The sequence below is a fragment of the Narcine bancroftii genome, chromosome 2, assembly GCF_036971445.1.
Source record: "Narcine bancroftii isolate sNarBan1 chromosome 2, sNarBan1.hap1, whole genome shotgun sequence".
NCBI lineage: Eukaryota > Metazoa > Chordata > Chondrichthyes > Torpediniformes > Narcinidae > Narcine > Narcine bancroftii.
This window is the reverse complement of record NC_091470.1, coordinates 58,603,238-58,619,212: the sequence shown is the minus strand read 5'-3', so window position 1 is coordinate 58,619,212 and position 15,975 is coordinate 58,603,238. Positions and strand designations below refer to the sequence as shown.

At 40.7% G+C, this 15,975-nt stretch overlaps 1 protein-coding gene across 7 annotated transcripts in view; it reads left to right on the top strand.

Annotated features, from left to right (window-relative positions):
- The window catches only part of ttc6 (tetratricopeptide repeat domain 6), a 249,087-nt gene that overhangs the window by 158,157 nt on the left and 74,955 nt on the right, over positions 1 to 15,975 (top strand). For all 7 annotated transcript variants that reach the window (XR_011351280.1, XR_011351281.1, XM_069916775.1 and 4 more), the window contains one exon: positions 24 to 172. Coding sequence is in view for 5 of the 7 variants with exons in the window: in XM_069916775.1 (XP_069772876.1) it covers positions 24 to 172 (149 nt within the window). In the remaining 2 variants the exon portion in view is untranslated. The remainder of the gene's footprint in view (positions 1 to 23; positions 173 to 15,975) is intronic.

The window sequence follows — 15,975 nt, the reverse complement described above, 5'->3', positions numbered from 1 at the left end:
TTGCCTTTCATTTGTTGACATAGCTCTTGATGCATCACCAATTCAACAAGCTGCAGTGCAATCTTTTTTAAAAAATTACAATAGTGCTATAGATCATTTGGAAACACTTGAAAAATCACCTTCAATATTAATCTTACTTGGAAAAACTCAAATGAAAGCTGGCAAGTATCAGGTAATGTATATTTTCCAATGTTTTCATCATCATTGTGAGATGAAGGATGTGAGATTTTAATATTATGTAAGTGAGTTTGGGGTGGACTATGGCCTTGAAAGGTTTATCCTATCTGGAAGCTATTTGTCACAGGGTACTCAGCCAGAGGAGTAGTTCTTCTGGAGGCACAAAAGCTAAAAACAACTTATTTGTTTCCAAATAGGAGCATTAAAATTGTGTATTATTTACCCCTGGTGATGGTATTAAAAGTTGCCAAAAGATTGATTTGATCCAATAGTTAAACAGACAATAATGTCTGTGTTTTATTTTCCAAATGCAAAACATCATTCTACTAGTCCCACTGACCTGCACCCATTCCATAACCCTCAAGACTTCTCCCATCCATTTATCAATCCAATTTATTCTTAAAACTTAAGAGTGAGTCCGCATTTACCACCAGATGACAGTTCATTCCATACTCCCACACTCTGTGAAGAAGTTCCCCCAATGATACCCCTAAGTCTTTCCCCTTTCACCCTAAAGCCATGTCCTCTCATATTTATCTCTCCTAATCTAAGTGGAAAGAGCCTACTTGCATTTATTCTGTCTATACCCTTCATAATTTTGTAAATCTCTATCAAATCTCCCCTCATTCTTCTATGCTCTATGGAATAAAGTCCTAATCTTTTTAATCTTTCCCTGTATCTCCCTGTAACTCAACTCCTGAAGACCTGGTAATATTCTATTAAATCATCTCTGCACTCTTATTCTTCCTGTAATTTGGTGACTAGAACTACACGCATTCTCTAAATTTGGCCTCACCAATGTCTTATACAACCTCACTATAACATTCCAACTCCTATACTCAGTACTTTAGTTTACGCAGGCCAAGATGCCAAAAGTGTTCTTTACAATCTGTTTACCTATGCTTGCTATACACCTCTCTCTTCCTCTTAACCAGATTGCTAATATCGCTTGAAAACCAAGGTTCCCTATGCAAGTTAACTTTGTCTTTAATCCTCAGGAACATGCAAACTCTGCATTCTCAAAATTATTCTTTGAATGCCTTCCACTTTCTGAATACATCTTTCCAGTAAACAACTTATCCCAATCCACTCTTCCAGGGGTGCAGTGCTGCTGAGCTCACCGAAGTGCCACTCCGGCACCTCTGTAATCACTTTCAGCAGAGAGTAAGACATTGAAACATTTAGTCAATGGATTAGAGAAGAAATGTTGACTTGAATGTGCTTGCCAAGAATTGTGACCAGCAGGGTGCTAGAACCGGAGGCAAAATTAACTTGCATAGGGAAACTTGGTTTTCAAGCGATATTAGCAATCTGGTTAAGAGGAAGAGAGAGGTGTATAGCAAATATAGGTAAACAGGTTGTAAAGAAAACTTTTGGCATCTTGGCCTGCGTAAACTAAAGTACTGAGTATAGGAGTTGGGATAAAGTGAGGGAGATCCTTGTCAAGCATGGATGTGATGGGTTGAATGGTCACAACCTCCTCCTCCCAATGTCTCATTCAATGGGAATCCTCTTTGACCGCTCTAGGGTAAGCATTCAGAAGGTAAGAGTGCAGGAAGAGGGGTCTCCGTCAGAATGGGAAGCAGCCCAACTAGTGGAGAGCTCCAGGTAGAGGAGGAGGAGGAGCAGCAGCCTGAGCAGGGGATGGTAGACATGGGTAGTGATGGGAAGGGGAAGCTGGGGCAGGGACGGCTCTTTTGCCACCAGTTCATTACCACCTGGCTGAACTTTGCTGCTATGTACGGGTGCAGAGATGGATCCTCAGCCCTCCAATGATGAATCATGACGCACGGCCCTCCTGTCCTAAGCAGGTCATCCTGGGTTAGCCGTAGTTGGGAGGGAGGAAAGGAGGTGGATGGGATGCACTGAGCTCTTTGCTCCATCCTGAACATGTGTGGTGTCTGAACATCTGTACGTAGTGTCCAAACAGCAGGACCACTGGTTTGGCCAAAACTAGGGGAGGCATGCAGAGGATGAGGGGTACACTGGCCAGGCCCAGAACTGCACTGGCTGGGTTCAGGCTCCACACCTGCACTTGCTGGGTCCATAGCTGCACTGACTGGGTCCAGGAGAAGCAAAGGAGATGTTGAGGGCTGTCAAAGGAGAGAGCGGTGGTTCTTCAGAAAGAAACAGAATCATCTGGTGGGTTGAGATTTGGGTCACTCCAAAAGTAGCATGAAGCAGATTCTACAGGAAGGTGGTTAAATGAGTGAAGTGGAAAATATTCAGGGGAGTGAGGTTTTTCGTTCTGCATATTATTTCGCTCAGAATGATAGACCATATTCTGATCATTTTGGCTTATTGTAACTTCAAAACAAAAATGGTATTGACATTGGAATTGGATTGCATTCCCGCACTAGTACTACAGAGATAATTAATCACATAGCCATTCATATGAAAAAGAAAATTTACCAGCATATCAAGCAGATAAATAGCAAAATTTCTGTTCTCATTGATGAATCAACAAGCCTGAGCTTTAAGACCACCCTTATAGTTTATTTGAAATGTGAAAGTGAGAAGGAATGTGATCTTTACTCGTTGATAATTATATTTGATGATAATTAGTAAGTGCATGGTGTTTTGTCATATTATATAATGCTCTTAATTTTGGAACGATAAATACAACATGGCAGTCACCAAGGTCAGGTCTTGCAGGACCTCCTTGTCAACTGTTTTTGGTGAGCTCCAGCACATAAAAAATTAGCAGTGCACCCTGATCCTTTCTCATTTCCTTAAAAACTGGCCTTTCTCCAATTTAGAATCTCAACTCAAGGACTAGCCCTATCCAGGGGTGCAGTGGTAATATTTTAGATGCCAGAGCTCGCCAAAAGTGGTGACAAGGAGGTGCCTGGAGAGGCCCCATGAGGTGCTGGAGTTGTCACCGAGGTGCTGGAGCGGTGCTCCGGCAGCACTGCACTCCTGGACCTATCCTGCTCCATAATTATCTTGAAACTAATGACATTATGGTCATTGGACCCAAAATGTTCACCTACACATATTTTGCATCCTCTCTCATTGGTATCTCTAGATATTGATTCAGAAAACTTTCCCGAATACATATGACAAACTCCAAGCCATCCCGCCCTTTTACAGTATGGGGGTTCCATTCGATTTGTGGAAAGTTAAAATTTCCTACTATCACAACTTTCTGTTTCTTACATTGGTCTACTATCTCTACAGATTTGCTCCTCACATGCTCTCTGACTATTGGGTGACCTATAATACAACCCTATCAATGTGGTCACACCTTTCCTGTTCCTCAGTTCTACCCATATGGCCTCTGTAGAAGAGCCCTCTGGGCTGTCCTGCCTAAGCACAGCTATGATATTTTCCCTGACTTAGCAATGCCTTCCCTCCCCTTTCATTCCGCCCCCTCTATCTTGTCTGAAAAAAACGGAACCCTGGAACATTGAGCTACTAGTCCTGCCCCTCCTGCAATAAAGTCTCACTAATAGCAATAATGTCTTAATCACACATGCCAGTCCACACACTAAGCTCATCTGCCTTTCTGACAATCTCCTTGCATTGAAATAAACACACCTGAGAACATTTCTATCACATACAAACCTTTGATTTCTGTTTGTACGCGCAGTCCTTGCATGACCTTTATCCTCTTCCACTTTATTATCTACTCTAACACTCTGGTTTCTATCCCCCTGCCAATTTAGTTTAAATCCCCTGGAGCAGCCAGTATGTAGCCAGGTTTTGATGTTTTTGGGGGTGGGGGGGGGAGTAAGAGTAAAAAAGGCACTGCAACCACATGCACACGCAGTTTTTGCAACCAGCGCACAAGCCTCCATGCCCTCCTCCTCTCTCCAACCCCTCCTTCCCCTTCCCTGCCACTTTCCCTCCCTCCTCTCCCCTTCCTTCCCTCCCTCCTCTCCCCTTCCTTCCCTCCCTCCTCTCCCCTTCCTTCCCTCCCTCCTCTCCCCTTCCTTCCCTCCCTCCTCTCCCCTTCCTTTCCTCCCCTCCTATCCCCTTCCTTCCCTTCCCTCCTCTCTCCTTCTATCCCCTACCCTGGACAATCCACTTCCCCTTCTCTGCCCTTCCTTGAAAGAAACAATTAATGACTTCTTTTACACCTCTCTCAACTCCTTCGAACTGGTCAACAACTACTGATGTTCCTGTAGAATGCAGGAAATTAATTGATGGAGGAAACATGGTAGACAATCTGTGCAGAGCAAGTTCCCACAAAAGAAAATGACCACACACTGTGTGTTTATTACATTGGTCATGAGAAGCCCTGGCATCATCTTACATTGAATGATCTATCATACAGGGCAAAGCAATCTTTATGCACAAGTGTTTGGGATGATTCCTTCAGCCTGAAGTGTAATGGCAAGGTACCAAGTTAACAAGCATCCTTGGCCTACGACCACACATGCACACCAGACTCTGGTGTGCGGTAGGCCAAGGGGAGGGTTTGGAGTTGGGCGTCAGGAGCTCTGGTGACCAGAACTCCCAATACTGGACTCCGAACCCTCCCCTCGGCCTACACCAGAGCTTCCGACGCCCGACTCTGAACCCTCCACTCAGCCTACCGCACACTGGACCTCACGACGCCAGACTCCAAATCCTCCCTTTAGCCTACCGGACATTGGAGCTCCTGATGCCCTATTCCAAACCCTCCCCTTGGCCTACCGCACACTGGATCTCTAACACCAGACTCTAAACCCTCCCCTCAGTCTACACCAGAGGTCCCAATGTCTGACTCCAAACCTTCCCCTCAGCCTTCCGCATAACTCTGACGCCAAACTCTGAACCCTTTCCTCAACCTACCTGAACTGTGGGGCACAAATTGTCATTCAGTTTTTAAATAAAACATTTTATTCACAGCTCTCGCCTCGTGGGGTCTCCCTCTCCAATTTACTGTTCGAACATAAATCTCAAATTCTTTATGCGCCTTGAGTTCACGGCAATTTATGCAGGCGTGATATGCAATCTACACCAGCTAATAGCCCAAACTGAAGGGAACGCATATTTTTGAACTGTGACACCACAACATCTGCTTGCAAACCTACCTGCAGGGATATTAGTCCCCCTCCAGTTCAGGTGCAAACTGTCCTGTCAGAACAGGTCCCACATTCCCTGGAACAGAGCCCATTTGTACAGAAACAAGATTCAAGATTCTATTTATTGTCATTGTAATAAAACAGTGACATATTACATGATATTTCTCTTGCCTGTTGTAAGGCAACAGATTCATCATCAGCAGAAATTGCCTGAAGCGCCTCTTACAGTCAGAGAAAGAGATGCAAAAGAGAGTTCCTGCAGAGTCACCAAGTGTTTCTAGATTTGCCTCGAGCACTTTGCAGCTACACAGAGTCCAGTCCAAACTATTGGCAACGTGAACTCCAGATCCGAACTTCTGACACACTCAGAAACCCCTCAGTGCCTTCAGCAACCTCTCGCATCCCAGTTCCGATACCTGGTACCCTTTTAACCAGTTTCGAGCCAGTCTGTAGCCCGGCACAAGCCTCCCAACAACAGTCTCCAGCAGCCCCCAGCTTCCATGGGTTCCTCGCCTCGAGTCACCAGCAGCCTGCCGCATACATGGTTCTTTCAGCTGCAGAGGCCCCTCACTGGTCTGATGCCATGGTCACCGTCCCCATGGGTCATTTCCTCTGCTTCTCCTTCTCAGATGGGCGATGGTCTACCCCATTTTCTGGTGCCCTGTGCCAATCCTCTGCTCCCCTGGAGTCTGCAACCCGTCAAAGGTGCCACCATCTTGGGTGCAGACCCTCGCAGTCACGGGATTTTAAATTAAACTAATTTCAACTCCTTAACGGACTGTTCAAAGCTTGTGCGCAGCTGATAGCAGTTGACTAGGCAGTTGGATCCCTGCCTCTCACTCTCTGCAGGAGCACTGTATCTTTGCCTCTCACCTCCCCCCCCCCCCTTGGGTCCACACCAGCAGCAGCACTGCCGGTAAACCAGCTCCGGCAGCGCCACCATTTTGCATCCTTTGCCCTTTGAAGAAACATGAAGCAGTCTCACCTGCACCATTCCTTTAGCCACGTCTTCCTATTTCTAGCCTCATTAACATGTGCCACATGTAGCAACCCTGAGATCGCAACCCTGGAGGTCCTGTCCTTCAACTTTGTACCTAACTCCCTAAACTCTCTTTGCAGGACCTCCTCATCCTTCCTACCCACGTCATTGGTCCCTACATGTACCATGACTTCTGCCTGCTCACCCTCTCTCCTGAAAATACCAAGAACTATATATATGGTGGACACTGGCACCAGAGAGGCAACAGACCATGTGGGATTCTCGATCTCTCCCACAGAACATCTTATCTGTCTCCCTAACTATCGAATTCCCTACCATTACTGTGCTTCTCTTTTTCCTTCTTCCTTTCTGAGATGAGGGTCCAGTCTCGGTGTCAGAGATGTGACCACTACAACTTGTCCCTGGTAGGTCATCCTTACCAACAGTATGCAAAATGGTATACTTATTGTTGATGGGAATGCCCACAGGGGTGTTTTGCTCTCTCTGTCTATTATCTTTCCCTCTCCTGACATTCACCCAGCAGCCTGCCTCCTGACTTTTGGGGGTGACTGTCTCCCTGAAACTCCAATCCAGCTCCCATTTCCTAACTCGATTTGTCAGGATCTGCAGCTGGATGCACCTTTTGCAGGTGTAGTCATCGGGGACAATTGTGCTAACCCAGATTTCCCACATCCCACAATTGGAGCAATCCACTGCCATCGTTGACTCCATTATCTACTCCTAATTTAATTAAAGAATGGATTAAAATATTAAAGATTACAAAAATATCAAAAATTGAACTTCCCTTCCCTGCTGCTCCCACCGGGCCATGCCTCAACCCATTGAAGCCAACTTGCTGAAGGCCACCTCTCCAAAGCCTAACAGCCGACACCTCACCACCAAAGGCCTCATTACAGAAGCCTCACTGCCGCCTCACAGCCAAAGGCCATTCCACCACCAAAAGCTGCTCCACTGCCTGCTAAGTACATAAAAATCATCCTAATGATGTTTGAAAAATCAATACACTTTTGCCTAATTGGACAATTTATCTGAAACAAAATTAATAAAACAGGTACAGATTTAGATAATTTGTCAATTTTATGCCTTTCCAATTAGTAGGAAATTGCTGTTAACAACTCCTGATGAAGAAAACAATAAAATTAAGTGGTAATTTAGTAGTGTTGGCAATGCATTTGATTCAGAAAATTGGAAGCATTATTATAAAATCCAATACCTAATTCAATCACAAAAAGTCATATCTGATTAGTGTAAGACCTTTCAAACCATGCTGTTGTATCAAAGTATTCTAAATTGAGCTATTATAGGCATTGGTATACACATTGTGGAATCGCTGTACATGTTATAGAGTTGATTTATACCCGGGGAAATCAATGTACATGTTTTGTTCAAGACTGACACCTCCAGGCTTCCATGCTGGGCATATATACATCACTGTTTCTGTCACATGGACAAAAAGTGACATCATCAGTGATATCATCAGCCCAGATAAAAACCTGTGTTGGATGCAAGTCAATTTCCCGCGTTTTCCACTGCGCGTCCACCATTTTGCGAGCCAGTTCCTTGCTGGTAAGTGGGTTGTCACATGACTCCCCACCCGCCCCCCCCCAGAACCGCCAATCCCACTGTGGACCTCCAAAGTCTGTATTTTCTTTGTTGTTTGGGCGGTCTTCCTCTCTGCCGAAGCGCCTGAACCACGACTGGTCCATCCAGATCCAGATGGGCAGGTTTGAGGCAATCAATTGCAAAAGTTTCTTCTTAACTTTAATGTCCAAAATGTTCGTCGAAACATTGTGTCTTTGTACCTCGATGGGACCCTCATACAGATGCTGGAATGGTGCTCGGTGTGCTCCTTTCTGTACGAAAACATACTTGCAGTCTTGCAAGTTCTGGGGATATAGGACCTAGCCTGATCATGTTGACATGTCAGTATAGGTGCTAAAAAATCGAGCTTCTTGTGAAGCTTGCTTAGGACCACTATAAGCATCTCCTCCCATCCTCATGAGCCTGATACAAATTCTCCTGGAACAATCAGGGGTGTGCCGTAGATCAGTTCTGCCAATGAGGCATCTATATCGTCCTTAGGTTTTATGTCCAAGAGTCAACTCAGTTAAGTCCCTGCAGACACACCATAAAGACGTATTTCAAATGCCTGGGGAACCTTTCTACGAGTCTGTTGGATTGTGGGTGTTACGCATTTGTGTGGTGCAACTTGGTTCCAAGCAGGGTGGCCTTTGCTGACCACAAGCTTGACGTAAATTGGGCACCCTGTCAGATGTGATGTGTGCTGGCTAACTGAAATGTGCTATTCAGGGGGAAATGAGGGCCCTGGCGCAGGTGTTGGTAGTCATTGAGGCGCGTTGAATGACTCAAAGACTTGTTGACTCAAACCAAGGCTTTCATTAGCAAAAGACTGGAGCATATTACATCAAGGTCGACCAGTCCAGATTGACCTGGGTCTGGTTAGGAGTAGCCCTTTATGACCTGCCAGTAGATGTAGCTACGGCTCTCAGCAAATCACTACTACTATATGTAAATATATACAAATATATACATTGGTGTTAGTATTCCTGCTTCCCGTTCACTATCCCCTGCTTGGACATGACCGCCTCCTCAGTCATAAACGCACTGCACAGCATCTTCACCATTTTTGGGTACTTCAGTTACATCTATAGTGACCGAGGTTCCTTGTTTATGAGTGCAGTACCTTCTGGAGCACGGTATTGCTTTGAGCAGGACCACTAGCTACAAGCCGCGTGGTAACGGGCAAGTTGAAAGGGAGAATGCCACCGTCTGTAAAGTGGTCACACTTTCCCTCCAGTCCAAGGGCCTCACCACCACTCACTGGCAGGACATCTTCCCAAATGCCCTACACTCTATCAGGTCCCTGTTATGCACTACCACCAATGCTACCCCGCATGAAAGTATGTTCTCGTTCCCACAGAAGTTGGAATCTGGAACGACCACACCGGCTTGGCTGACAGTCCCTGGACCTGTCCTGCTGAGATGTCATGTCCGCTACTCGAAAAACGACCCCCTAGTCAACCGGGTAACGCTGTTACATGTGAACCCACACTATGCCTATATCTAGTACCCGGGTGGGCGGGAGGATACGATCTCAGTAAGGGACCTGGCCCAAGCCGGGTCTAACATTGTCACATTCCAATCCCAAACTCCATCCAATCCTCCCCTAGGTTACATGCCGGGACAACGAGACCAGCAGCACCTAGCGGATGACAATGTCAGCAGATCGGACCAGCCCACGGCCAACGACGACTGTGAACTAGGCAAAACTGCGCCCACACCCGGGGACCCCAGCAATGATACTCCACCAGCTACTCCGATTCCAGAGCCACAGCGATCACATCAATCAGGCCTCCCGACCGTTACAGCCTGTGAACATTGCATGTTTGAGTTAACAAGTCTTTGAGTCATTCGACACACTACAATTTTATTAGCAAAAGACTGGAGCTTATTTCATTGAGGTCAAACAGTCCAGACTGACCTGGGTCTGGTTAGGAGCAGCCCTTTATGACCTGCCACTAGGCATAGCTATGGCTCTCAGCCAATCACTACTACTATATGTAAATATATACAAATATATACATTGGTGATAGTATTCTGTACTATCGCAGTCATGTCTATCAGTGGAACCGCTTTTGTCCACCACATGGCCCGATCCACTATCATGAGAAGTAAATAGGAACCACATGACTCCGGCATGTACACGCAGACATTTGGCAATGTCCACATGTACATAGTCAAACCTCCAATATGTTGGCTCAAAAGATTGTGGTGGGGCTTTCGCATGTTGCTGGACTTTGCATGTCTGGCAATGAATGCACGTCTTCACCCAATTGCTGACATGTTTTCGAAGGCTATGCCACACAAATCTGTTGGCTACCATCTAGACAGTTGTTCTGATCAATGGATATGCCAACCTTTGTACCGAGTTAAATGTCTGCTGTCTTCAGGCCACCGGAACGATTGGGCGACGACCTGTAGATACGTCACACAGGAGTTTGAGCTCCTCCGGGCCTACTGGAATTTCTTCCAGCTGCAGGATCGAGTGTCCTGTTCTGTAATGCAGAATTTCTTCTTCCATAGTCTACCCCTTGCACAAATCGTATGGCTGGGCGAAATAGCACATCTGCCACTATGTTGGCCTTTCCTGAGATATGTTTGATAGTTTGAAGGCAGTCATGACTCAGAAATATATGATAAATGCCTCTGTTGACAAGCCACCATGGATCTGATACTTTAGTGAAGGCAAATGTAAGCAGTTTGTGGTCTGTAAAAGCCTGCTTTCTAGAAAGTACCTAAAATGTCTGATAGCTAGGTACAGTGCCAACAATTCTTGATTAAATTGAGTTCTGGTATATTTTTGGTGACACTTATTCCTCTGGCTTCTATCGTCATTCCAACCTCTCTTTCTACTTCCCCATACTCTTTACTTTCACCATCCCCTTTTCCTACACTAAAATATGTTCTCCAAACAATAGTTTTTTTTTAAACTTTATTTAAGATTTTATAACATGAATAAAATAAAGGATTACATTTAAAAAGAATAAAAGTAAGATAATAAAATTACAGTACCACATCGGTAAACTAAATAAACTAACCCCCCCCCCCGCAATGATTATTACACAACATTAATAACCTAACTTAAAATTAGCCTAACCCCCCCCAAAAATAAAGAGTGAAGAGTTAATAAAATGAACAATATTATATATAAGAGAAAAAAAAGCCCACTTACAAAAAAAAAGATAAAACATAACAAGTAAAGATACTAACAAAAAAAAGTTATCAATACTAAAATATCACACTTAAAAACATATTTAAAGCAAACTTAAATGCATATATTTAACAAACGGAGTCCACTTTGACCTATAAAAAGACATCCTATCCTGAATTGAAAAAGATATCCTTTCCATGGTCAAACAGGATTTCATCTCCAAATGCCACCTATCTAAAGTTAATATATTTCTATCTTTCCAAGTAAGTGCTATACATTTCTTGGCCACAGCTAAAGCTAAATAGATAAAATAAATCTGATAATCCTTTAAACCTAAATCAATTAGTGATTGCATATTCCCTAATAAAAATATATTAGGATCTAATACAAGACAAATATTATATAAACTATTAAGTATAGATTGAATACCTTTCCAAAACCGTTGCAATCGATCACAAAGCCAGACAGTATGCAAAAAAATATTAGCCGCCTGGTCACAACGAAAACAGCAATCCGACTTACTAAGGCCAAACTTTTTTAGTTTCTCCGGTGTTAAATATAACTGATGTATAAAATTATAATTAATCATCGCTAATCTAGCATTAATTAATTTCTGAATACTATTCTGACAAATTTCCATCCAGGCTTCTTCAGCTATTGTAAAACCTAAATCTTTTTCCCATTTCAATTTATCTTTATCCCAATCCTTTTTTACTTTCGGTTTCTTGTAAAATACAATACAAATCAGATATATATCCCTTTTTTGGTATTGAAAGTACATATTCCTCAAAATTAGAATCAGGCAATAAGATCATATGACGACCACATATCTGTTTTAATTGATAATACACAAATACAGAATTTCCACTAATACCAAATGTTCTTTGTAATTCATCAAAGGAACAAAAACATCCCTCAGAAAAACAATCAGATAAGTTTTTTATTCCCTTCCTTTCCCATTGTTTCAAGGTGATATTGGAGACCGTAAAAGGAACAAGTTGATTATTATATAATGGCAGTCGTCCAGACCATTTATTTTTGAGCCTCAATTTGTTAAGTTTACTTGTCCATAAATTCAATAAATGCTTCAATACTGGTACATCATGAGTTCGTAATAAATTTTTATTCCATCGAAACAAAAACTCATGAGGAGATTTTTCTAAAATAACCGCCATTTCTACCTTTGCCCAACTGGGCGGATCATCCATATTCATTAATGCACTAATAAATTTAAATTGAGCTGCTTCATAATAATGCTGCAAATTTGGTAATCTTAAACCTCCAAATTGGAAATCCCACATCAACTTTCTCATCGCCACCCTCGGAATTTTTCCCTTCCATAAGAAGTCTCTAATTGCTGTATATAAATCCTTAAAAAAACTTTTGTTTAAAAAATAAGGAACTGATTGAAACAAATATTGTATTCGAGGAAAGATATTCATTTTTATAGTATTAATCCTCCCTAATAAACCCAAAGGTAAATCCTTCCACCTAATCAAATCTGATTTATTAAAGGAAGATAATTAATTGAATATGTCTTGAAACTCCGTATTAACATTAATTCCTAAATATTTAATTTGTGTAGTTCACTTCAAATTGGTAATACTTTTATATATTGAATAGTTCAATCTTTACAAATTGATAGAATTTAACTTTTGGCCCAATTTACTTTATAACCAGATAATTGACCATAATTTTCTAAACATTTTTGAATTGCTGGTAAAGAAATACCCGGATCCACCAAATATAATAAAACATCATCAGCAAATAAATTAATCTTATATTCCTCATTCAAAACTCTCATACCTTTAACATTTTCGTTTTGGCTAATTAATTGTGCCAAAGGTTCAATAACTATAGCAAATAAACCAGGCGACAATGGGCATCCTTGTCTAGTAGACCTTGTTAAATTAAAAGATTCTGAAATCCGCCCATTGACAGCCATTCTAGCTTTCGGACTATTATATAAAGCCTTTATCAATCCAATAAATAAAGAACCAAAACCAAATTTCTCAAGTTCTTTAAACAAAAACTTCCATTCAACTCTATCAAAAGCCTTCTCTGCATCCAGTGAAACCACTATTGAATAATTTATCTGAGATTTAGATTTGTTTATCAAAGTTATTAAACGCAAAATGTTATCTGACGCATATCTATTTTTTATAAATCCCATTTAGTCACTATGTATTATTTTAGGCAGATATTGAGCTAGTCGATTAGCCATAACTTTAGCTACAATTTTATAATCCACATTTAACAGCGATATTGGTCTATAAGAAGAAACCTGTAAAGGAACTTTATCTTTTTTTGGTATAACTGTAATTATTGCATTAGAGTAAGACTCAGGTAATTGAAAAGTATTATAAATTTGTTGTAATACATCCTTATAAATAGGAGATATATCAGCAAAAAAAGTTTTATAAAACTCTATAGAGAACCCATCTTCACCAGGTGCCTTTCCATTTGGCATATCTCTTATCGCCATTTCTATTTCATTTTCTGTAAAGGGTTTATCTAACTCTTGTCTGTCTTCTTGATTCAATTGTGGCAATTTAATATTTTTCAAAAAAGAATCTATAACATCTTCAGTTACATCTTTACATTCTGAGGTATATAATTTTTAATAGAAATTAAAAAATTTCTCATTAATTTCCTTTTGGCTAAAAGTAATACCCGATTTCTTTCTAATTACTGGTATAATCCTAGTTAATTGTTCCTTTTTTAACTGCCATAACAAAACTTTATGAGCTTTCTCACCCCATTCATGAACCGATTCTTTTGCATTTCAGTAGCACTTTTTTGAAATTCTTTTTCAGTAGCAGTTATCTTTTCTCTAAATCTTCAATCTCTTTAAGTCTCTCTCTCTTTACTTTAGAAGCATAACTGATAATTTGACCTCGTAAAAAAGCTTTCATTGCATCCCATAAAACAAAATGACTAGAAACAGAATTAGTATTATTACTAATAAAAACTTCAACTTGTTGTTTTAAATAACTAATAAATTCTGGTTTTTGTAATAACATAGTATTAAATCTCTATCTTGGAGCACTCTGAACATCTTGTGAACTCTGATATTCTAATAATAATAAAGAATGGTCCGAAACCAATCTTGCCTTATAATACACCAATACAACCCTATCCTGCAAATGTGTTGAAATTAAAAAATAATCAATTCTAGAAAAATAATTATGGCGCGAAGAATAAAAAGAAAAATCTTTCTCTGTAGGATTAAATCTTCGCGAAATATCAACTAAATTCAAATCTGACATCATATTAGTTACTTGAACTGCCATCTTAGATTTCTTAATTACTCTTGGGTACTTGTCCAATAAAGGTTCCAATACCACGTTTAAATCTCCCCCAATCATCACATTAGAATTTGATTGTCCAAGTAATAAAGACATATCCACAACAAAAGCTGTATCCTCAACATCGGAGCATAAACATCAAGCAAAGTCCAAGCTTCATTAAAAATTGTACAGTTCAATTTTAATAATCTTCCACCATTTTTCTCTTCATTCTGTAACTGAAATGGTAAATTCTTGTGCACCAAAATTGCCACTCCTTTTGCCTTTGAATTAAATGAAGAATAAAAAACTTGTCCAACCCATTCACGTTTAAGTTTCAAATGTTCCTTATTTGTTAAATGAGTTTCCTGCAAAAAAGCCACATCAACTTTTAATTTTTTTAAGTAAGCAAGTACTTTCTTATGCTTAATAGGATTATTTAACCCCTGGACATTAAAAGAAGCAAACTTCAATTTAGACATTCCTTACAACAACTCAACAACCAAAAAAAAGAAAGAAAAAAAAAAGAAACCCCCAAAAAGAAAGAGAAAAAAAAGGAAAAACCCCTCCCCTTATTCCCTCTTAAAACTACAATCAAAAACTATAAAAAGAAAAGAAAAAAAAATATTTATTTTAAAAAAAGTAATTAAAAAAAACTTCACTCCTTAACCCAAAAATTAAGAAAAAAAAAACAGGCAAGAGGTCAACTACCTCCTCCTGTTTAAACCGCACAATGCGGTAACTCCCACAAAATACTGGGTGTGAGATAACTCACACGTAGCTGATGACTTCTGGAAAATATGCCCACCCAGTTCCCTCTCCCAACTCCCATTTCGTATTAAACTATCATTATCTGAAATCTTCTCAAAAAAAAAGTAAAAGATTTGTTTTTTTTAATCAACTTTGCCACTTCGACCACCATTGCTTCCATTTCTTCTTGAAATCTGATTCCCATCTTGTATCTCCACTCTCTTTGGAGACCGTGGAGGACTACGCCGTACCTGAAATTGCATAATCAGTAAAGATTGAGCAAAGTCCATAGCTTCTTTAGGATTATCAAAGAACTTTGGCTGATATCCATCCTGAAAAATCTTCAGTACCGCAGGGTACCTAAATGTTGCCTTATATCCTTTTTTCCACAACAGCTCTTTCACGGAATTAAATTCACGTCATTGAAACATAATTTCTTGACTCAGATCCGGATAAAAAAAGACACGGTTGTTCTGAACCATCAAAGGAGATCTATTTTGCTGTGCATTTCTAATAGCCACACGTAAAATTGTCTCTCTATCACAGTAGTTTAAGCAACGGACCAGAACAGGTCTTGGATTCTGTCCTGAAAAAGGTTTCCTTCTCAAAGCTCTATGAGCACGTTCCAATATTAAACCTTCGGGGAACTTGTCTTGTCCAAACACTCGTGGAATCCATTCAGTAAAAAATTTTCTTGGATCTGGCCCTTCTATGTCTTCTGGCAAACCAACAATTTTTACGTTATTCCGTCTAGATTGATTCTCCAAATAATCAACCTTTTTTGCTAAATTTTTATTCTGAATCTGCAATGTTTCAATTGTTTTGTTTACATCTTGCAATTGATCTTGTACATCAACTAAACCTTGATCACATATATCAAGTCTTTCATTAGTTTCAAGTTTAAAAGCTCCATAGTCAGCCATCTGTTGAGTGTTAATATCCACCAATGTATTAAGCTTGGAATAGACCTGGGTTATAGAATTACCTAGCTGTTTCATTGAAGAATATAACTTAAAT